General features: G+C 33.3%; 4 protein-coding genes across 4 annotated transcripts; 3 read left to right on the top strand and 1 right to left on the bottom strand.

The window, feature by feature from the left end:
* Window positions 1-2,875: 2,875 nt before the first annotated feature.
* Window positions 2,876-6,695, top strand: LOC133674357 (sodium transporter HKT1). The gene is made up of 3 exons (XM_062095412.1): window positions 2,876-4,272; window positions 5,900-6,130; window positions 6,266-6,695. Exons 1-3 carry the CDS (start codon window positions 3,095-3,097, stop codon window positions 6,462-6,464), a joined length of 1,608 nt encoding a protein of 535 aa, XP_061951396.1. The 5' UTR covers window positions 2,876-3,094; the 3' UTR covers window positions 6,465-6,695.
* Window positions 6,696-7,322: 627 nt separating this feature from the next.
* On the top strand, window positions 7,323-9,240 carry LOC133673963 (phospholipase A2-alpha-like). The gene is made up of 4 exons (XM_062094913.1): window positions 7,323-7,611; window positions 7,704-7,746; window positions 7,970-8,095; window positions 8,906-9,240. The coding sequence occupies exons 1-4, from the start codon at window positions 7,477-7,479 to the stop codon at window positions 9,079-9,081; spliced, it is 480 nt and encodes a 159-aa protein (XP_061950897.1). The 5' UTR covers window positions 7,323-7,476; the 3' UTR covers window positions 9,082-9,240.
* Window positions 9,241-11,358: 2,118 nt separating this feature from the next.
* Window positions 11,359-13,547, top strand: LOC133673815 (ABC transporter I family member 17). The gene is made up of 4 exons (XM_062094710.1): window positions 11,359-11,557; window positions 11,664-11,996; window positions 12,795-12,982; window positions 13,136-13,547. The coding sequence occupies exons 1-4, from the start codon at window positions 11,515-11,517 to the stop codon at window positions 13,388-13,390; spliced, it is 819 nt and encodes a 272-aa protein (XP_061950694.1). The 5' UTR covers window positions 11,359-11,514; the 3' UTR covers window positions 13,391-13,547.
* A 3,052-nt stretch (window positions 13,548-16,599) lies between these two features.
* Window positions 16,600-17,678, bottom strand: LOC133674834 (embryo-specific protein ATS3A-like). The gene is made up of 3 exons (XM_062096102.1): window positions 17,472-17,678; window positions 17,240-17,347; window positions 16,600-16,949 (listed from the first exon to the last, which is right to left on the bottom strand). The coding sequence occupies exons 1-3, from the start codon at window positions 17,598-17,600 to the stop codon at window positions 16,683-16,685; spliced, it is 504 nt and encodes a 167-aa protein (XP_061952086.1). The 5' UTR covers window positions 17,601-17,678; the 3' UTR covers window positions 16,600-16,682.
* Window positions 17,679-17,933: the final 255 nt, after the last annotated feature.

Below are 17,933 nucleotides of genomic sequence, written 5' to 3'. Positions count from 1 at the left end.
AAGCATCTATGCATCCACACTAATATCCGAATTACCCTGTTACGATGAAAATGATTTTTCATGTACAGTCTTGGGAAAGGAGGTATAATTGAAGAATAAAGATAGTGGAAGTTCCTTTAATGGCAACTTGCACGTGTGCTAAGCAAATTACCGAACTATGGAATCATCAAGTGATTATTATTATAATCACTGAGATTAGTGGTTTCTTCCACCCAATTAAGTGAGGTTTAAAAATAATAGAGGTGGGGGATTTAAATCTGGATATTCTAATTCTTTTTTGGTATACTTCGATTTGTTTAGAATGCTCGTAATAATAACTTGATTTTTTATGAAAAAAAAACATATTAAGATGATTTGTATTATTTTTTTTAATTGAAATGTAATGGTGTGAATTTCTACTATAGTGGGTCAAGCTTATTTCATTCTTTAGATGGTCTTATTATGTGGATTGACAGAACAAATAAAAGAAATGATTCATCTTGGAAACCTCTAACGCCTATAAGTATGTAGAAGTGGAATGTTGATGCATATCATCAAATAGCTAACTAAAACTTTCAAGAATTGGTGGTGTTCACAAAGATTATGAAGGGAGATTTTTTTTCATATTTTTTCTTGTTTCATGGGTAATATGGATTCTAATAAAGATGAGGTCTTGACGATTAAAAAAAGCTACGCTTTTAAATATTGATTATTGCTAAGCTTTTACAAATCAATCAATGAGTTGTGAATGTTAGAGAATAATATAAATCATATCTTGGGATCTTACCTAACAGCTTAAGCTATTAGATTGAGATGATTCTTTGACATGGTATCAGAGGCTTGATAACCAAGTGGTCACGAGTTTGAATCTCACAATTCCTATTTATTTAATAAAAATTAAACACAAGGTAAAATGAGCTTGTGCAAGTTTCAAGTTTAAAGAGCTTTCACTTGAAGGATTGTGTTAGAAAATAATATAAATCATATCCTGGAACTTCACATAACAGTTTAAGCTATTAGGTTGAGATGGTTATTTGATAGTAAAATCATATCTTACAACGCAATTACTTGAATTAAAGAAAAAATATATGTTATATGGCCTTAAACAGAATTCAATGATATTTTCAATACATGCAATAAACTTCATTTTGTGTGTTTTGATTATACCCATAGAGAGAAGAATCATGTTGTGACTCATATGGCCACAAGAATTTTTGTACTCTCCATCAAGAATGCTCACATGATCGAGGTATATAAATACCTCAAATTACTATGTAAATGAATATAACAACAACATAAAACTCCACACATAACACCCACTGCTCCTCACTCTCTTGGTATATAAATTTTTTGGGTCACTAGGTAAGTGAACATGGCAAAAACATAGGAGTCCTCCACGCACAAAGCAACTCTTACTCACCTCCTCACACTCTCATGCACCTAAAGCTCATGCTACCCACCATCTTTCTCTTTCTTATACTGATGCAATTTCAATGTTACCTGGCAATAGAAACACCATGCAGCAGACAAATGTCATTGGTTTTAGTTCAGCTAAGTTAAGTTCAAATGTCATTGGTTTTGGCTATTTGTTTCCTATTAATTCCTTGTAATTGTTGTTTTACGCAATAAAATTATCAAAATTCTTTCCCTTTGTCAATACTTTTCTGGTGTCTTTTATACCGTGTTTCTTGGTTTATAAAACTTGTTTCCTTACTTGATATCATTTGACATTATATACATTACCTTTTCTCCTATATCCACTGATTTAAGTATTGTATGGTCCCTATTTTAATTAAAAAAAAATTGTTTTTTAGATGAATGTGGATGTTATCCTGTCAACTCGCTCTAGGTATTGATCTAGTTAATTATAACATTAGCTCATCTACTAGTCCCAGCCCAATTACCCCACTAACAAAAAATCACAGATGTGAAAAAACTCAATACAATCTAAAATTTCCATAATTTCATCAAAATCCAACATCAAGTTGTCAAGCAACCCAAACGCTCAATGCTAGACAATAAACACACAGAGATGAACATGTGGTACTACGGACATGGTAGAGAAAAATGTTTGTGGATATTATTTCATATAATAATTTTGGGATTAGGTTAAGCCCATCATGACTGAAGTTGCTGATCAGCTTGACCCTGTCTAATATTATACAAAACAAACTACATATCTAATCGAATCAGCGCATTAGAGTCACGTCGAAGTGTCCATCACAACGCATGCATTATTTGATGTGTAACCTTATCCTGGACTTCCATCTCTTTTTACAAGCTGAACTATGTATGTTTTCTTTCGAAAAATAAAATAAAACAAAACAGGACAAAGGCACAATATTATTCTAGATCAAATGAATTATTGCTGTTACAGGGCATATATACAAAATTCCGTCTGAAATCTGAACAGTTTCCTACACTTGTATTCCTTTGTTGTACGTGTGGTATGCATACATGTGCACAATTAATGAAGAAATTGTTACTGCAGGGCATAGAGATTAGAAGTTAAATAATTCTCATATATGTAATTTCATTACAATATCAATAATGTCATCTCATAATTAAAGCATTACTTACTTAATTCAGACCTTATAATTCAAGCTAAACGAAAAGTTTTGTTTAGACTCGCTTTTCTATTCTGATACTTTCATTAACATCTTTAAAATGTTAAATTATATATGCGCATAAAGATTAAAAGTTCAATAATTTTCATATGTCATTTCTTTAAAACATCAATAATGTCATCTCATTAAAGTATCACTCACGTGATTCAAACCTTGTAATTGAAGCTAAAAGAAATTTTTTTGTTTAGAATCAACTTTCTATTCCGATACTGCATATATATATTCTGGTTTTGCCAGAAAGTTCTCTACACATACCTAACCTACGCTAAACAGTTGCCAAATACTATAAACTAGCATTTCTACCCCTTTGATTTCTTTTTCTATTATTCCACTAAGCTTGCATGGTTAGCAGCCACTCATTCACAGTGAATTCCAACTAGAGTTGGAGTTCTATCGAATAGCTAGCTAGCTCGCTCAGGAGGGTCCGTATTGCTCTTTTATAAACATCATATCCCATTGAGGTGCAAATTAATTTCTTGTTGGTAAAGATGAAGAGCTTTGCTTGTTTTGGTAAGAAATTGGAGCACCCTTGTAATTTCTTTTGCAACAAAGTAAGTTGCTTCCATAAATCTTCCATGTGTTCAATCCGGTCCTTCCTTCGTGTATTAGTCTTTCAAATACACCCTTTTTGGGTTCAGCTTGCTTATTTTGTAATCCTTTCCTTGGCTGGACATATGGCTTTGAAGGTTTCAAAGCCAAGACCAGGCTCATTAAGACCTGCAAGCCTTGACATCTTCTTTACTTCTGTTTCTTCGGCAACAGTTTCAAGCATGTCATCGGTGGAAATGGAGGTCTTCTCTAACACACAACTTATCATCATGACCATTTTGATGTTATTGGGTGGAGAGGTCTTCACTTCCATCCTTGGACTTTATCTGTCAAGGTTCAAATTCTCTAAACATGAAACCAAGGAAAGTAGAGTCTCTTCTGTTTACCACAATCCTCCAAAAAGTACCAACTTTCCAGGGCTAGAGATTGAGAAACCAACCAATGTAGACCTGGAATCTAATCTCAACTCTTTAGACAATGATCACAGTCTCAAGTTGAACTCACTTAAGAGCCTTGCTTGTGTGGCTTTGGGCTATTTTTCAGTTGTTCACATAACTGGTTCTAGTTTAGTTGCTATGTATACAAGCCTTGTTCCTAGTGCAAGACAAGTCCTGGGCAGTAAAGGAATTAAGATTCAGACATTTTCTGTGTTCACCACAGTCTCTACCTTTTCCAACTGTGGTTTTGTGCCTACAAATGAGAACATGGTAGCTTTCAAGAAGAATTCAGGTCTCCTACTCATTCTCATCCCTCAAATTCTTCTTGGAAACACATTATACCCATCTTGCCTGAGATTTCTGATCTGGATTTTGGAGAAAATCACAAGGAAAGTGGAGTTCAGATACATTCTGATGAATACTAGAGAGATGGGCTATGGCCATTTGCTATCCTTTTCTCATTCGTGCCTTCTCGCTATCACAGTCTCGGGGTTTATACTGGTGCAGTTCATACTCTTTTGCTCCATGGAGTGGAATTCAGGAGCTATGGATGGTCTGAATCCCTATCAGAAGTTGATGGGTGCATTGTTTCAGGTTGTAAATTCAAGGCATACCGGTGAATCTATTGTCGATCTCTCCATCATCTCTCCAGCAATCTTGGTGCTCTTCGTGGTTATGATGTAAGTCTTTCTTTCTTATTTTACATGTATATATCTATGCATGATATATTTATTTAATTATGGAAAGTCCATGCACTAAATCTTATGAATGGATTTTTGTTTTTGGTACAAATTTTGTATTTGTACAGAATCTCACTCTGATTATTTTTCTTTATACCTTTAAAATTAAATATTTCAAACTTACTATGATCAGCTTGATATATTTAAATTCACTTTTTGAACGTTCAAGATCACAACCCATATATCCTTAATTAAATTCTTTTTCAATAGAAAAACAAAGGGAGAAACGAAAATTGCAATTCTCGAGTACCAAACTTTTAAGCTTACTAAGAAAATCAAGATTTTTTTCCCAGGTTGCATGATAACGAATTTGAGCCAAAACAAAATTAGGAAAGAAGTACATGCATTAAAGCTAATATATATATTGAGACTAAAAAAACGACTTATCTCATACTTTTCTTTTTGAAATACTGGGAATCATAATACTGGCCACAAAAAATATGAGCTACGCACTACACTGTCATGTGGCCTGCAATTCCCAAACGAATAGTATTGTATCGATCTCAAAAGAAAATTCCTGTCAAATCCAACCACAGCAACAATGGTGGGGGAATCTCATACCCCGTCCATTAACTCCTTTCTCTACGCCAAATGGATATCATGTATGCATGGAGAATTAGATCGTGACCATATATAATTATGACTTTTCTAGTTGAGCTTCCCATTTTGCCTGGTCATTGTATAGCACTGAGTTTAATATTAAGTTGACCTTTGATTTTTTTAAAAAATATTTAAGTTTTATATTAGTTGAGCCTCCCATTTTTATTATTATTTTTATTTTGTATTTATTAGATTTTGGGTTTGTTTCTCTGATCATTTTGTGTTTGGCCATGCAGCAGATATATAGTTAACTCTCTCTCTCCTTAATATATATATATATTATTTTTTTCTCTTCCTGTTTTTTATTTTATCGTGCATGGCTATCTATCTATATATAATGCGTGTATGTGGATTAATCCATTGAAAGTGGATGGAGCATAAAGCCTATTTAATTTAATATTGTCCCAAAAGCACTACAGACCTTAATTAGTTAATTAATTAGTTTAGATATGATAAACAACCAAGAAGTGGATCTCTAATTAAAAGATCACTTACTTTGAAATTAAAAAACAATGCAAAATATATTATTTTGACAATGCAAACAGAATCAAATCTATTAATCATGCATTGAACAGTACTACTAGAAGCTTATCAAAAGTATATTACATGCATATATTTGATTCTCGTTGTTGCTGTATGACGCATTGCCCCTTTCAAGCTCAAATTCGTTTCAATTGGAATAAAATCATCTCTGATATTTCATTTCTTCTAAAAGTCTTAGCTTCTTCAAGAATATATATATATTTAAATTCAAAGAAAAAAGTTCCAAGTTGTCTTTAAAAGGAAAGAAAAAATAATGAGGTCGAGTGCTGGCTTTGACCCCTGCTTCTTTGGATAATTTGATGCTTAACCACTAAGGTTGACTGAATATATAAAGCACAATCTAATTATGAAGTCTTATAACTATATTGAAATCATTGTAATCTTGGATTTATTTTTATTTTTATATTGATTTCTATGTTTGCAGGTATCTCCCACCATACACTTCATTTATGCCGAAAAAGCAACAGGAAGAGGTTGATTCAGAAGCTGGCCAAAAATGCAAAAACCAAAGGAAGTCTTTGGTTCAGTGCCTGTTGTTCTCACCTTTATCTACCTTAGCCATCTTTGTGATTCTCATTTGCGTCTCAGAGAGAGAGAAGTTGAAGAAAGACCCCCTCAACTTCAACGTACTCAATATCACCATAGAAGTCGTAAGGTATCATAAATTCTTATCACAGAGAACGACTGTCCAAATCATTTATTTTTATTATGTAATCAAAATCTATGATTGACTGCCTGCGTGCATAATTTATTTAACTAACCCCATATTGAAAAATCAATCATTTTGTAGTGCATACGGAAATGTCGGGTTCTCAACTGGCTATAGCTGCAAACGACAACTTGAACCTGATAGCTCGTGCAAGGATGCATGGTTTGGATTTGTTGGAAGGTGGAGTAACATGGGAAAATTTATCCTCATCTTAGTAATGTTCTTCGGAAGGCTTAAGAAATTCAGCATCAATGGTGGTAAAGCTTGGAAGCTATCCTAGCTAGTAATTAACTACATATCCAGTACGTAGCAGAGCTTTTAGAAAGTCCTTTTGAAGGCAATTAGCTAGTTTACATGAAGTGATTGGGCTTGGAATATATATAGTGATGTGATCTGAGCCCTAATTATATTGTATAAGCTATGAGTGAGCTTGCATAGTTTTGTGTGGACTGAAAATCTCAACTTGTAGATGGTCAACTATTTTATAAAGTAATGTTGGGTTGGTGGCTTATGGAAAGAGTAATTCATGGCCCATTGGCCCATTTTGTTTATAGTTAGGACTTAGGAGTCTGCTTGCCCTAATATATTTATATAGAAAGAGAACATTTGAAAAGGAATGGTTAGCAAATTAGGGTTACTGTTAGGAACAGTAAAAATAAATGAGGGATTAAATTGCCATCTTGGAAATTTTAATTACTCAAACTATAATTTTATGTTTCTCAAACTATAATTAATTACTGAATATTAATAACATAAAAGAGAAATATAATGTAAATATACTGTAGTTATAGCATCAATATCATAAAAAAAAAATATTTATCATAAAATCCTACCAATCAACCTGTCTAACTTTTTTTTAGAATTCACATTATTTTATTTTTTAAAATACTTAATATAATTCCTAAAATGAATTATCATTAACACCCATATTAATTTTTTTTTATTTTAAAAACCCCAACTGACATCAGATCGAATTTGGGTTTAAGATCATTGTAATCAGTAACACTTTTTTTTCTGTTTTTTTTTTTTTTACCATTTTGGGGTGTTTGATTGAGAGGTGGTTGAAAGGGCAAGTTCACAAGAGATGGACCCTACAACGACCCCGCAGTTTGTTCCAATTATAAACATCTCACTTTGGTCAGAAGTGTGAGCATGAACAACACTCCAAAAACGTATCACGAGCCATTACAAGACAAGCCTCCTCCTTTTCTTCAGTTTCTCAATAAAACATTTTCTGCCCATACACTCTGCCTTTAAGCAAAACCAAGCTTCATTTTTCAGCCCTAAAAACAATGGCAAAGGAGTGCTGCAACTCATTGAAGCTATCCCTTCTTGTTTCTTGTTCACTCCTTGTCCTTGCCTTTTCATCCCTTTCTGTCCAAGCACTCAACATTGGAGTTCAAACAACTGATTCTGCTATCTCCCTGGTTTGTTCTTTTTATCATCTCTCAGTTTTTCGTTATTTTTTCGTTTAATATATAGAAGCCTTAATACTTGAAGATTTCTTCGTTTTCCTTAGAGCAAAGACTGTAGCAGGAAATGCGAGTCAGAGTTCTGTTCAGGTGGGCAATTATCTTCACAATTATTTATTTTCTTTCCAAAAAGACAGTTCGATCTATCTATTACAACAAACAACAAAATCTATAAAAAAAAATTTACAGACAGAATCGCTTTACAGTAAACTATTTAGGGCTGTTTCTTGTTTTCTTTTGTGTTTGAATGTTCTTCTCATTGAGTTTTAACAAGAATATGGTCAAGATTGTTGTTGATTGATGTGGATGGCAGTGCCACCGTTTTTGAGATATGGCAAGTATTGTGGGCTTCTATATAGCGGATGCCCGGGAGAGAAGCCTTGTGACGGTCTTGATGCTTGTTGTATGAAGCATGACGCCTGTGTGCAAGCAAAGAACAGTAAGTTCTCATTCACCATAAGAGCATGGCTCCGTTGTTGGTGTAATTTTCTTTAAATTTCTTCAAGTGCTTCTCAATGTATGGTCCCTTTTCTGGTAAAAGGGAGATCAACTGTTTAATTATAGCTCCCATAGATCTAAACTAGGAGGTGGACAAATTGGTTACAAAAAATTATCATGAACGGGGAGAATTATTTGACTATGCCAAAATCAGTAGTTGTGATTTGATAGAAAGATAAATATTCCTTTCCCTTTAATTCCTCCTTCCCTTATCTTTACGTTGAATTACTATATCGAGATAAAATAGTAGGTAAAATAGCTGGTAACAATTGAGAAAGTGAAAACATGCACCCCTGTTTTTCTATTTTGAAAAGAATAAAAATTCATTTCAAAATTGTAATCATCTCTGTTTCTCTACTCAAACATGTTTCTATTATCTATTTTGTGTGTGTGTGTGTGTGTGTGTGTATATATATATATATTTTGTCTTAGAACACCAAGCACATAATTAGAGGCAAGGCATGCGATACCCTAATCATAGAATTAAAAAAGAGAGAGGCACAAACAATGCCAGTCATCATTAAGAATTACCATGGTAATTAAGTGTCGGTGGAGATTTATAGAAAATAAGTCGAAAGTGAAAGCTAATTCTATAGATAAAGTCACCATTAGGATAGGCATATGGACAGCTATGAATTTGGTTGCTTGTGAGTGTAACTGACAGGAAATTTGCTGTGTTGTGTTGCTCGTGATTGTAGAAGTAATAATTTATTTATTTTTTTATGTGGGGATGGTGCATTATTGCATGCAGATGACTATCTAAGCCAAGAGTGCAGCCAAAACTTCATCAATTGTATGAACAATTTCAGAAACTCAGGTGCACATACATTTAAGGGGAACAAATGCCAAGTTGATGAAGTTATTGATGTTATATCTTTAGTCATGGAAGCTGCTTTGCTTGCTGGAAGAGCTCTTCATAAGCCATAGATAGAATCAACACCAAGTTTACTTTCTGTTGTCTTTATTTTCCTTGCTTTGTCTTTATTGTTTTTTTTTCTATAAAAAAATTGACTTTTCTTTTCCTTACCTGTATACAACTTGAAGTTGTTCGGTCTCAAACAAACTATTAGGCATGTTCTTCGTCCATTCATTTCTTGTCCAAATTCTCTGTATTTTCAATTGATGTGTGCTCTCACGGGTGGCCATGGCGACTTCTTCTCAAATCTCCATTTTCTAACTATAAATGGGTCCATTCCTTCCGGATAAAAATAGAATAAAAAACGGATTCATGTTGCAAAACTCATAGAATTCTAATCCCTCTTTCCAAATTCACGAATCCAAAGGTAACATAAGCCTAAGAGCTAGAACTTGAGGGCGGTTTCTTCGCTTGGACTTACTTATTACGGTTAATTTTAAATTATAATTAATTATAGTTGTTTCAGTTAATAAATTTTATTGACTTTGCTAGATTTAAATGGTTATGCTAATATAATTAATATTTAATTGTTTTAGTCACTAAAACGTCTATGATTAATTAAAATAATTTAATTTAAATTAAATATATCGAGTAAACAAAGAGTGATTTGTGAGCTCAAAGCATGATCGGTAGATGAGCTCCAACCAATTAATACTAAAAATTAGAGTGGTTACTATTCTTTAAAATTAATCCTAATTCACTCTTTTACATCAATGTTTTAAACATTGTTGACTAAACAATGTTGGTAGGATATAACTATAAAAGTTACCCGCGGTTGCCGTGGGCCAAACAATTTCTTTTAAAAGTTAAAAAAGTGATAGGTTAAATAAAATTTAACTTCCAAGTTATTAGTTAAATTTAAATATTTACAAAAAAAAAAACAAAAAATCAAACCCAAACCTATTCGATTATCAAATAACTCATTGCTAACATAACTAATGAAAAACCATAAAAAAGAGTCAAACTTCAAAAAAAAAAACATCAACATAAAAAAAAAAAGGGAAACCAAGCAAACTTAATCAAATCTCCTAAACCTAATGTTCTAATCTAATCCTAAAAAATCTTACAACTTGTTAAATTATGGACTCAAGTTCAATCAAAAAACTTAAATATCATCCAATTTAATTTTGAATGATTAAATCATTGAAAAAATTATTAATAAAAAAACTTGTAAAAAAAAAACAAAAAAAAGGGCTTAAAAACTCATAGGAAAAAACCTAATGAGGATAAAATCTAAAAAAAAATGATCACAAACAAAAAAAAATACAATTAAAAGAATCAAGATTAAATTTGAAAGATTAAAACATTACAGGGGGTGAAATTAAAAATTATTTATAATATTATAGATTATTTATGATTAAAAAAAATAGAGGTGAAATAGAAAAAAATTATTGAGTGCTAACTTAATAGAATCAAACCTAAAAAAATAAAAAAACAAAAGTTAAAGAAAGATAATTAAACAAAAACAACAACAAAACAAAAGTTCAAAAAAAAAGATGATAAAAAAATTAAAGAGACATTAATTTAGAAAAAAAAGAACAAACCATTTAAAATAATTAATGTAAATACAATAATTGCAAATAAGAGAAGAAGAACTAAATCAAATAAATAAATAAATTAAAGAGCTTGTATGATTTTTACATAGCCAATATGCAATTTTCAAAAAAAAAAAGAGGCAATTTTAAGCTTAACCACGCCCTTGTACACTCATGTAAAAAGTGTTGAATTATTTTATTCAGTAATTACATTAGTAATTTTATTATACATTAAAAACATAATTATCAAAATAATCTTGTATAATTTTTAAAAGATATTTATGTTATGCTAAGAAAAACTACCTTATTTTTGAGACAAAAACAAAATAAAATGACCAAGAAGCAAAATACTAATTATACTATTTATGTTTTATAATATAATAAAACAAAGATGAATTTTGAAATCCATAATTATAAGAATAAAAACCAATATTTTAGCTTTTAGCACGATGTGTTGTTTGCACGTGGTGGGTTTAAGAAATGAAATCATGGATTTAGTTCCTCTCTAAACATCTTGATTTTTTTTAATATCAATATTTTGGAGGAGGGAGGGGAGGAAATGGAGACTTCAAATTATTTGTTATTCTGAATCCATCGGTTTAGGTTAAATTTTATATATATATATATATATATATATATATATATATATATATATATATAATGACAATTTCTATAAAAATAATTAACTGGCTTTGGCTTGATATCCTAAACTTTTGTTAGCCTGGACAAGAATGCCAAAAACCAGAGCAAGTGGTTTTTTTTTTTTATTTTAAGGAAAGGTTGATCTGAGGAATCACGAACCTGGTCCATAGTTCCACCGAAAACTGGGGCAGGCTTCTTCTGCTGCCCATATATGTCAGAATGACCAACACCACTTCCTAACTTGCTTACCCAACACAAAATACAATAATGTCTCTGACTTCACTTTACCAAGTTGTAGACATCTCTCCAGGTAAAAGCACTCTTCAACAACAGTAATCTCTTTATCTCTTGACTTATCCTGTGTTTCTTGTCTTCCTATTCCAACCCTTTACCGTTTTCTCTTCCTTTGTTTCCAGGTAACGGGAATCAGGAACCCCTGTTGGCTGTTAACGTAGAAGCAGCGAAAGATGGGGCAGAAGCCAAGTTTAGGATACGAAATTTGACTAAGGTTTCTGATGCTGGGGTGCCCATATTGAATGGAATCAATATGGACATACCTAAAGGGATGATTGTGGGGATTATAGGCCCTAGTGGAAGTGGAAAGTCGACGGTTTTGAGGGCACTTAACAGATTGTGGGAACCACCTTCTGGGACCGTGTTTCTTGATGGTCATGATGTTAAGGATCTTGATGTTCTTGGCCATCGCAGGAAAGTTGGGATGCTCTTTCAGCTTCCTGCTCTTTTTGATGGTTAGATTGATTTTTTCTTTCTTTTTCTTAAAGTTTCATTTTGACTCATTGGTTTATCAATCAAAACCTGCATAAATATGCTTGTCAATGTTTAATTCTTGCCTTTCCAAGCTCGGCTAGTGTTATGAATTATCATTATAGTTAGTAAATTTCTTGTAATTGGTAGGGTGATTGAGTTAACAGCCCAGTGTAGATCAGCACAGAGGGTGGCATGTATTTTGGTATAGAGTGCTCTTTCTTGAAATCCAGTCCCAAAATAGCACAATGCGCACCGTAGATTGTAGCTCAGGAAGTTTTTGGCCTTGTCGATTATAGAATCCTTAGAGAGTGCTCTATAGATCAGGCAGCATGCCATCAATATTGATTGGCAGGCAAGACACTGGCTGTTGTCATCTAAAATTTTAAATAGCTACAAGTTTCTTAGCTGCGTTACTGGATACTTATCTGTAATATTATGATGGCAGGATGCCTGATTGTTGTAATATTATGATTAAAATCCTTATGCATACCAGCTAAGTATTTCACTGTCACGCATTCAACCACCATCAAGTGCCTTCGCCTAGTGTGTTCCAAGTCCCGACACAATTTCTGGACTAAGATTCGTGATGGAAATCACATTGATTATTCCTTTGGGATTGGGATGCAGCAGCTTCCCCCTGGAAATTCCAGTTGTAGCTGCGGCAGCAGACGGCAGTAATAGCACTTTATCTTCTGTTGACTTGATGGATATATGCCTGGTACCTTTAAGAAATGCTATGTGATTTCTAGTTAACTGATCATTGATTTCAATCTATTCAGGCACGGTTGCAGATAACATACGATATGGACCACAATTGAAGGGGAAGAAGCTTACCGATGACGAGGTTTACAAGTTGCTTTCGCTTGCAGACCTTGATTCTTCCTTCTACAAAAAGGCTAGCAATGAGTTATCTGTCGGTCAAGCTCAAAGGGTTGCGCTTGCTAGGACCCTAGCTAATGAACCAGAGGTAATGCCTATTGAAATGTGCAAAAACTCTTTGCAATTTCCATTCCTTTGCATTGTGCTTTCATGCCTCCAGTTTTTTTTCACGTGCTTGCTAAATCTGCTTTCAGTTGGCCAATATATGCTGTTCTTCTGATTATATTCTGTGTTTTGAAAGGTTTTGCTACTGGATGAGCCAACTAGTGCATTGGATCCAATTTCAACACAGAACATAGAGGATGTTCTTGTAAAATTAAAGAAACAACGAGGGCTGACAGTTGTTATTGTCTCTCACAGCATCAAACAGATCCAGAGGATTGCTGATGTAGTTTGCCTCCTTGTGAATGGAGAAATTGTTGAAGTTTTGAAACCTGATGACTTGTCTGAAGCCAAGCATCCCATGGCACAAAGGTTCCTTAAACTCGGTTCTTAAGACTTATTTCCCGATGCTTTAATTCAGGCGATTGCCCTAAAAATGATATCTAGCAATGCAAGTATCCTTCTTCTTCCTTTTAATATACTGATGATCATGTCAGCATTATCAAAATATATTTCTATTAATTGCTTTGTGATGAATAATTTCTTACCAAGGCTACGGAATTCAGTTGAAAACATATACTAACAATAATTAACCTTACTGGAAATGCATAATCAACTGGGTTAAATCCTGAAGTCTGTTTTTCAACAGCAAGTGCTCTCTCATCATGGGATGAGCCATGGATTTCTTTTGTAGAGGAGAGTTTTGATGGTGCTAAATAGATAGCCCATGGTCCAATAACTTGACAATAAACTTTAGAATATGTGATCAAGAAAGAAAACTTAAAAGAGTTTAGGATAAATTAATGACCAGATTATGAGACTGTGAACTGTAATAGTTTTGGTCCACAGTGTTCCTGTGAGAACAACTGTTACATAAAGCAAGTTATCTCATTTCCATTTTGTCGATGAGAATAAACTAAATACATACATATCTACCCCTCAATTGTTTCTGCATTTTTTCTTCTGTGGTAATTATAACTTGATTGAATGAAGTAAACGAAGTTGTGGTGGTGGTGGTGGTTGTTTTGTTGTGAGACCAAAGGAAAGACCTCCAAGAAGGCATTTGGGTTTGCGTGCTGGTGGGTTTGGAAGTAGAATTCACTAATGCCGCTGCCATTTTCTCTGGATTAGATTCAATGAACATATTCCACATTACTTCCACATCTCTATACCCACATTTGTACATCATCTTGCAACTTCAACAAACTACAAGCACTCCTACAAGCTGCACCACCCCCTGAACCTGCTTAATCATAAGGCATAGACACCAGCATTAGTCCTCCAAGTCCAACCACGTAGAACTTGGTATTCCCACCAAGAATCATCGTGCTCAAGTAAGGCGCATCTCCATCTACATTGGGCTAGAGAAAAGAGCTTAGTGGTGTAGTTAAGGTAAAGAAACCGTGATAAGATGCAAAAAACTAACCAGATTTACGAAACTTGAATCTTGAAGAAACAGCAAACCAAGCTTTCCTCATCTTATGCCGCCAGTCCATGTTAGTCTGTTTTAGTCTTTTCCTCTCTATCGGAGGGCCCAAAAGAAGCAATCGGAGTTGAACAGTGGTTCACTTAAATAATACTCAATCCATTAGGAGGAGGAGCCAAGGAGGGGAAGGGGTGAAAAGCACACGCTGCGAAAAGGGCAACAAAATCCATAACACGTTTTTTGATGACTGTGCCAGACGTCTCATCTTCTTGTCACGCTCTATAGTCCATGAAGAGCCAAGGAACATCCCCTTTTCCCATCCTTCTTAACTTCCAATTTTAACTTTTTTATTTCCCTTTTTGGCTGCTCCCAGTGTTTTATTATTAACAATTAACTAAAACATGGGGAAGATATGTAGCATTGAAAAGTAATTTCACCACATGTGTGTAACTTCAAGAAAAAATTTTTTTGTTTTTTTGTTTTATTTTTTAAAAAAATTTATCATTTAATATTTAATTTATTTTTTATTAAATTATTTCATTCTCATTACACAAATTATATGTTTGACGAGTTAACCAGGTTGACTAGAGTTTTGTTTCTTTATTTTATTTCTCAATTTCATCATTTGCTATTGGATTAATTGAGAATTAGATTTTATGATTTGTTTTATTTGCTTTTTATTAGGTTATTTCATTCTCATGACCCGAGAATAATGCTTGATAGGCTAACCTGAGTTGATTCAGGTTGTTTTTTTTTCAATTTTATTATTTAATATTGGATCGATTGGGAATTGGGTTTCATAATCTATTTTGATTTGTTTTCTATGAGGATATCATGGTCTCAAGATCAGGGTCGCAGGTTTCAGAATTTTAACCCTAGTTAATTCAGATTTTTTAAAAAAAAAAATTTAAAGAGGTTATCTCAGTTTCATGTCCTTCAACATTGAATGTTTTTTTATTGGTTGTCCCCGTTTTATGACCTGAGTTGCGGGTTTGATAGATTAATCTAGTACTATAACTTAAAACACATGGATTTTTTACTGTAAAGGTAGGTATTGTTCATGCACATACAAATTATTATTGATGGCACTGTGTTGGCATTGTGCATTTGTCAAAAATTCATTATGGGCCTCAAATTTTTTACCGGTAATTTAATTTTAATTAAAGGTCAATTGATTGTAATTTCTGAGGAAAATATAGGGTTGAAAAAAGAGGGACCGGAAGGAAAGAGGCACTAAATATGGATGATGTGCCATAAGTTTCAGCAACAAATACATTTTTGGTCCTTGAACTTAAAAAATAACAGAAATTTTACAATTTCAGCACCTTAATATTTTTCAAGTTTAATTTTGATACAAAAGTTTATTTTGTTATTTTCAGTCCCCAACTAGAGAGGAGAGAGAGAGAGGTTGCTAAATTCCGAAGATAGAGAGAGAAAAGTGTCATTGACATCGATTTAGGTCATCCAAATAGTTGATATTTGTGTTAAATTGTTCCATTTGATAAGGGAAGTTCATATTAAGTGTTTTTTTTTCTTTTTTTTGCCTTGAAAGTCCTTGAAAAAATATATATAGGCTCAGTTTGATTTTTGATTTCAGAGTAGGTTTTTTAGACCATGAATAAGTTTATAACAATTTCTAAGATGTTTTATAGGTATCTTAGGTTGAAAGTGGATTAAAAAACATTTTTTGAGGTCAAAAAAATTAAAGCCTAATTTTTCAGCCACCATAATGACCGGAATCTGGGCAGCTTTAAACGACGAGTCGTCTGATCTATTTCAAAAAACAATTGAGGCAGACAACATGTCACCCAACCCAAATGCAACAAAAAAGAATATAGGACCCAGTCGTCTAAGCCTTAAAGAAATGGGTTAGACGGGTTGGCCTGGTTTGCTAATCCTAGCAGTGCCTGGTCTTTTCTATTTTTTTTTCAATTTATGCTTGTTTTATATATATATTTTTTAAAATTTTAATTTATTTGTATTTAGATTAATATCTCTTCTTTCTTTTATTTATTTAGGGATCTCTTTTAAATGATAGTTATTTTTTACTTATACATTTAATTTTTAAAAAGATTTTTCTTTTAAATTAAGTCGGTAAATTGACCTGTATTGTTTCTTGAGTTTAATCAAGCTAATTTTCACTTATTTTTTTAAAAAAAACTTTCTAGGCCGGCAAATCCTCAGTATATGCGGAGTCCATTATTAATGATTTAAGTTTAACAAAACACAACAACAATCATCAACATGATCACACTGTCAACTACATAATTGCTGACTCAGATGCACGACCACAGACATTAAACCCATACCACACCCCATTTGGAAGGAATTTGTTGTAGTTGAATGTCTCAGTCTTGGTATATGAACCGTAGATCTTCAAGCTCTCAGGTTTCCAGCCATCGGATCCTGTCCTAAGCATGTATAGATAGCAAACATCATCCACACATGGTCCCTTTATCTGGAATGAATCTGTTGAACACCTCTCAAATGTTCCCGAAGATGGATCGTCAAGTCTCTTGATATAGACCTAAAACAATTTATCAATCAAATTTAAAATACACAAAAATCAGATCAGACCCTTTATCCCTTTATCTAGATTTATTTTCCTTTAATGGGTTCATTTTAGATTTTGAATGTCAAGATCTGTTGCCATGAAAATCTGATTAGACTAGAGACGCTCTGTTCTTATTTTGCTGGAAATGACAAGAATGTTGGTTTCCTTGTATTTTTCTTACATCTTTTTAGCTACTAAACAGACATGAACCCAAACCGGAAACATGTTCAAATCTTATATAGTAAACTAGGTTTCTTACTAACCTCATTGCCATAAGAATTACCAAAAGCTAGGCTGATTTTGTCTCTGGTGTAAGTTGTAGAGGAGCAACTGGTCTTTATAACAAGTTCGTATGGACAGTTCTTTGCAGCCTGAGATTTATGTGGGAAAAAGACATACTATATGAAGAAAAAATAACAAATTTGTGTACAGATTCTTTGAATAATGTGAATCAAAATCATGTCAAAAGAAATGCTAATTTTGATAGCTCTATACCTGAATATTTTTGAGATAGAAGGATTTCAGAGCACGAGGCTGCAAGGTAGGCGAGATAGAGCTAGAATGTGGGAATGTTATGGAGGAGAAGACAAAGACGAGCCCAAATAGTGAGAGGTGTTTGACCATTTTGTCTGTGATATATCCCTCTTCGTAAGAGGGAGCTACGAGTGGAGTTGCTTTATCTTATCAACTCTCCTACCATATATAAGGAGATAAGAAGAAAAATAAACAAATGGCCCCATCATAAAAACAATTTTTTTAAAAAACGTGGAAGGATCAGACCTGTTACAGTATCTTTTTCTTGTTAAATATATTACAAGGCTGCTAATTCATCATCTATCATGGCCTTTCTTGATTGGGAGTTGGGCAATAATTATGCGGTGAGGGCAATAATTCACCAGCCTGGAAACCATGTCCTTGTCAACAGTACGATATGGAAGTCATTGCCTTATGGGTTGG

This window comes from Populus nigra, chromosome 15 (assembly GCF_951802175.1).
Source record: "Populus nigra chromosome 15, ddPopNigr1.1, whole genome shotgun sequence".
NCBI lineage: Eukaryota > Viridiplantae > Streptophyta > Magnoliopsida > Malpighiales > Salicaceae > Populus > Populus nigra.
The sequence above is the reverse complement of the archived record's forward strand: the minus strand, read 5'-3'. Positions and strand labels throughout refer to the sequence as shown.

What these genes read in the sequence shown, in the direction of transcription:
- LOC133674357 (XM_062095412.1), top strand. Translation starts at nt 3,095, where the DNA reads ATGAAGAGCTTTGCTTGTTTTGGTAAGAAATTGGAGCACCCTTGTAAT. An exon ending in GTGCTCTTCGTGGTTATGAT is followed by an intron (nt 4,273 to 5,899) that starts GTAAGTCTTTCT and finishes CTATGTTTGCAG; the next exon opens with GTATCTCCCACCATACACTT. An exon ending in ATCACCATAGAAGTCGTAAG is followed by an intron (nt 6,131 to 6,265) that starts GTATCATAAATT and finishes ATCATTTTGTAG; the next exon opens with TGCATACGGAAATGTCGGGT.
- LOC133674834 (XM_062096102.1), bottom strand. Translation starts at nt 17,600, where the DNA reads ATGGTCAAACACCTCTCACTATTTGGGCTCGTCTTTGTCTTCTCCTCC. An exon ending in TCTATCTCAAAAATATTCAG is followed by an intron (nt 17,348 to 17,471) that starts GTATAGAGCTAT and finishes CATAAATCTCAG; the next exon opens with GCTGCAAAGAACTGTCCATA. An exon ending in GTAATTCTTATGGCAATGAG is followed by an intron (nt 16,950 to 17,239) that starts GTTAGTAAGAAA and finishes AAATTGTTTTAG; the next exon opens with GTCTATATCAAGAGACTTGA.
- LOC133673815 (XM_062094710.1), top strand. Translation starts at nt 11,515, where the DNA reads ATGTCTCTGACTTCACTTTACCAAGTTGTAGACATCTCTCCAG. An exon ending in AGTTGTAGACATCTCTCCAG is followed by an intron (nt 11,558 to 11,663) that starts GTAAAAGCACTC and finishes CTTTGTTTCCAG; the next exon opens with GTAACGGGAATCAGGAACCC. An exon ending in CCCTAGCTAATGAACCAGAG is followed by an intron (nt 12,983 to 13,135) that starts GTAATGCCTATT and finishes GTGTTTTGAAAG; the next exon opens with GTTTTGCTACTGGATGAGCC.
- LOC133673963 (XM_062094913.1), top strand. Translation starts at nt 7,477, where the DNA reads ATGGCAAAGGAGTGCTGCAACTCATTGAAGCTATCCCTTCTTGTTTCT. An exon ending in CGAGTCAGAGTTCTGTTCAG is followed by an intron (nt 7,747 to 7,969) that starts GTGGGCAATTAT and finishes TGTGGATGGCAG; the next exon opens with TGCCACCGTTTTTGAGATAT. An exon ending in CTGTGTGCAAGCAAAGAACA is followed by an intron (nt 8,096 to 8,905) that starts GTAAGTTCTCAT and finishes TATTGCATGCAG; the next exon opens with ATGACTATCTAAGCCAAGAG.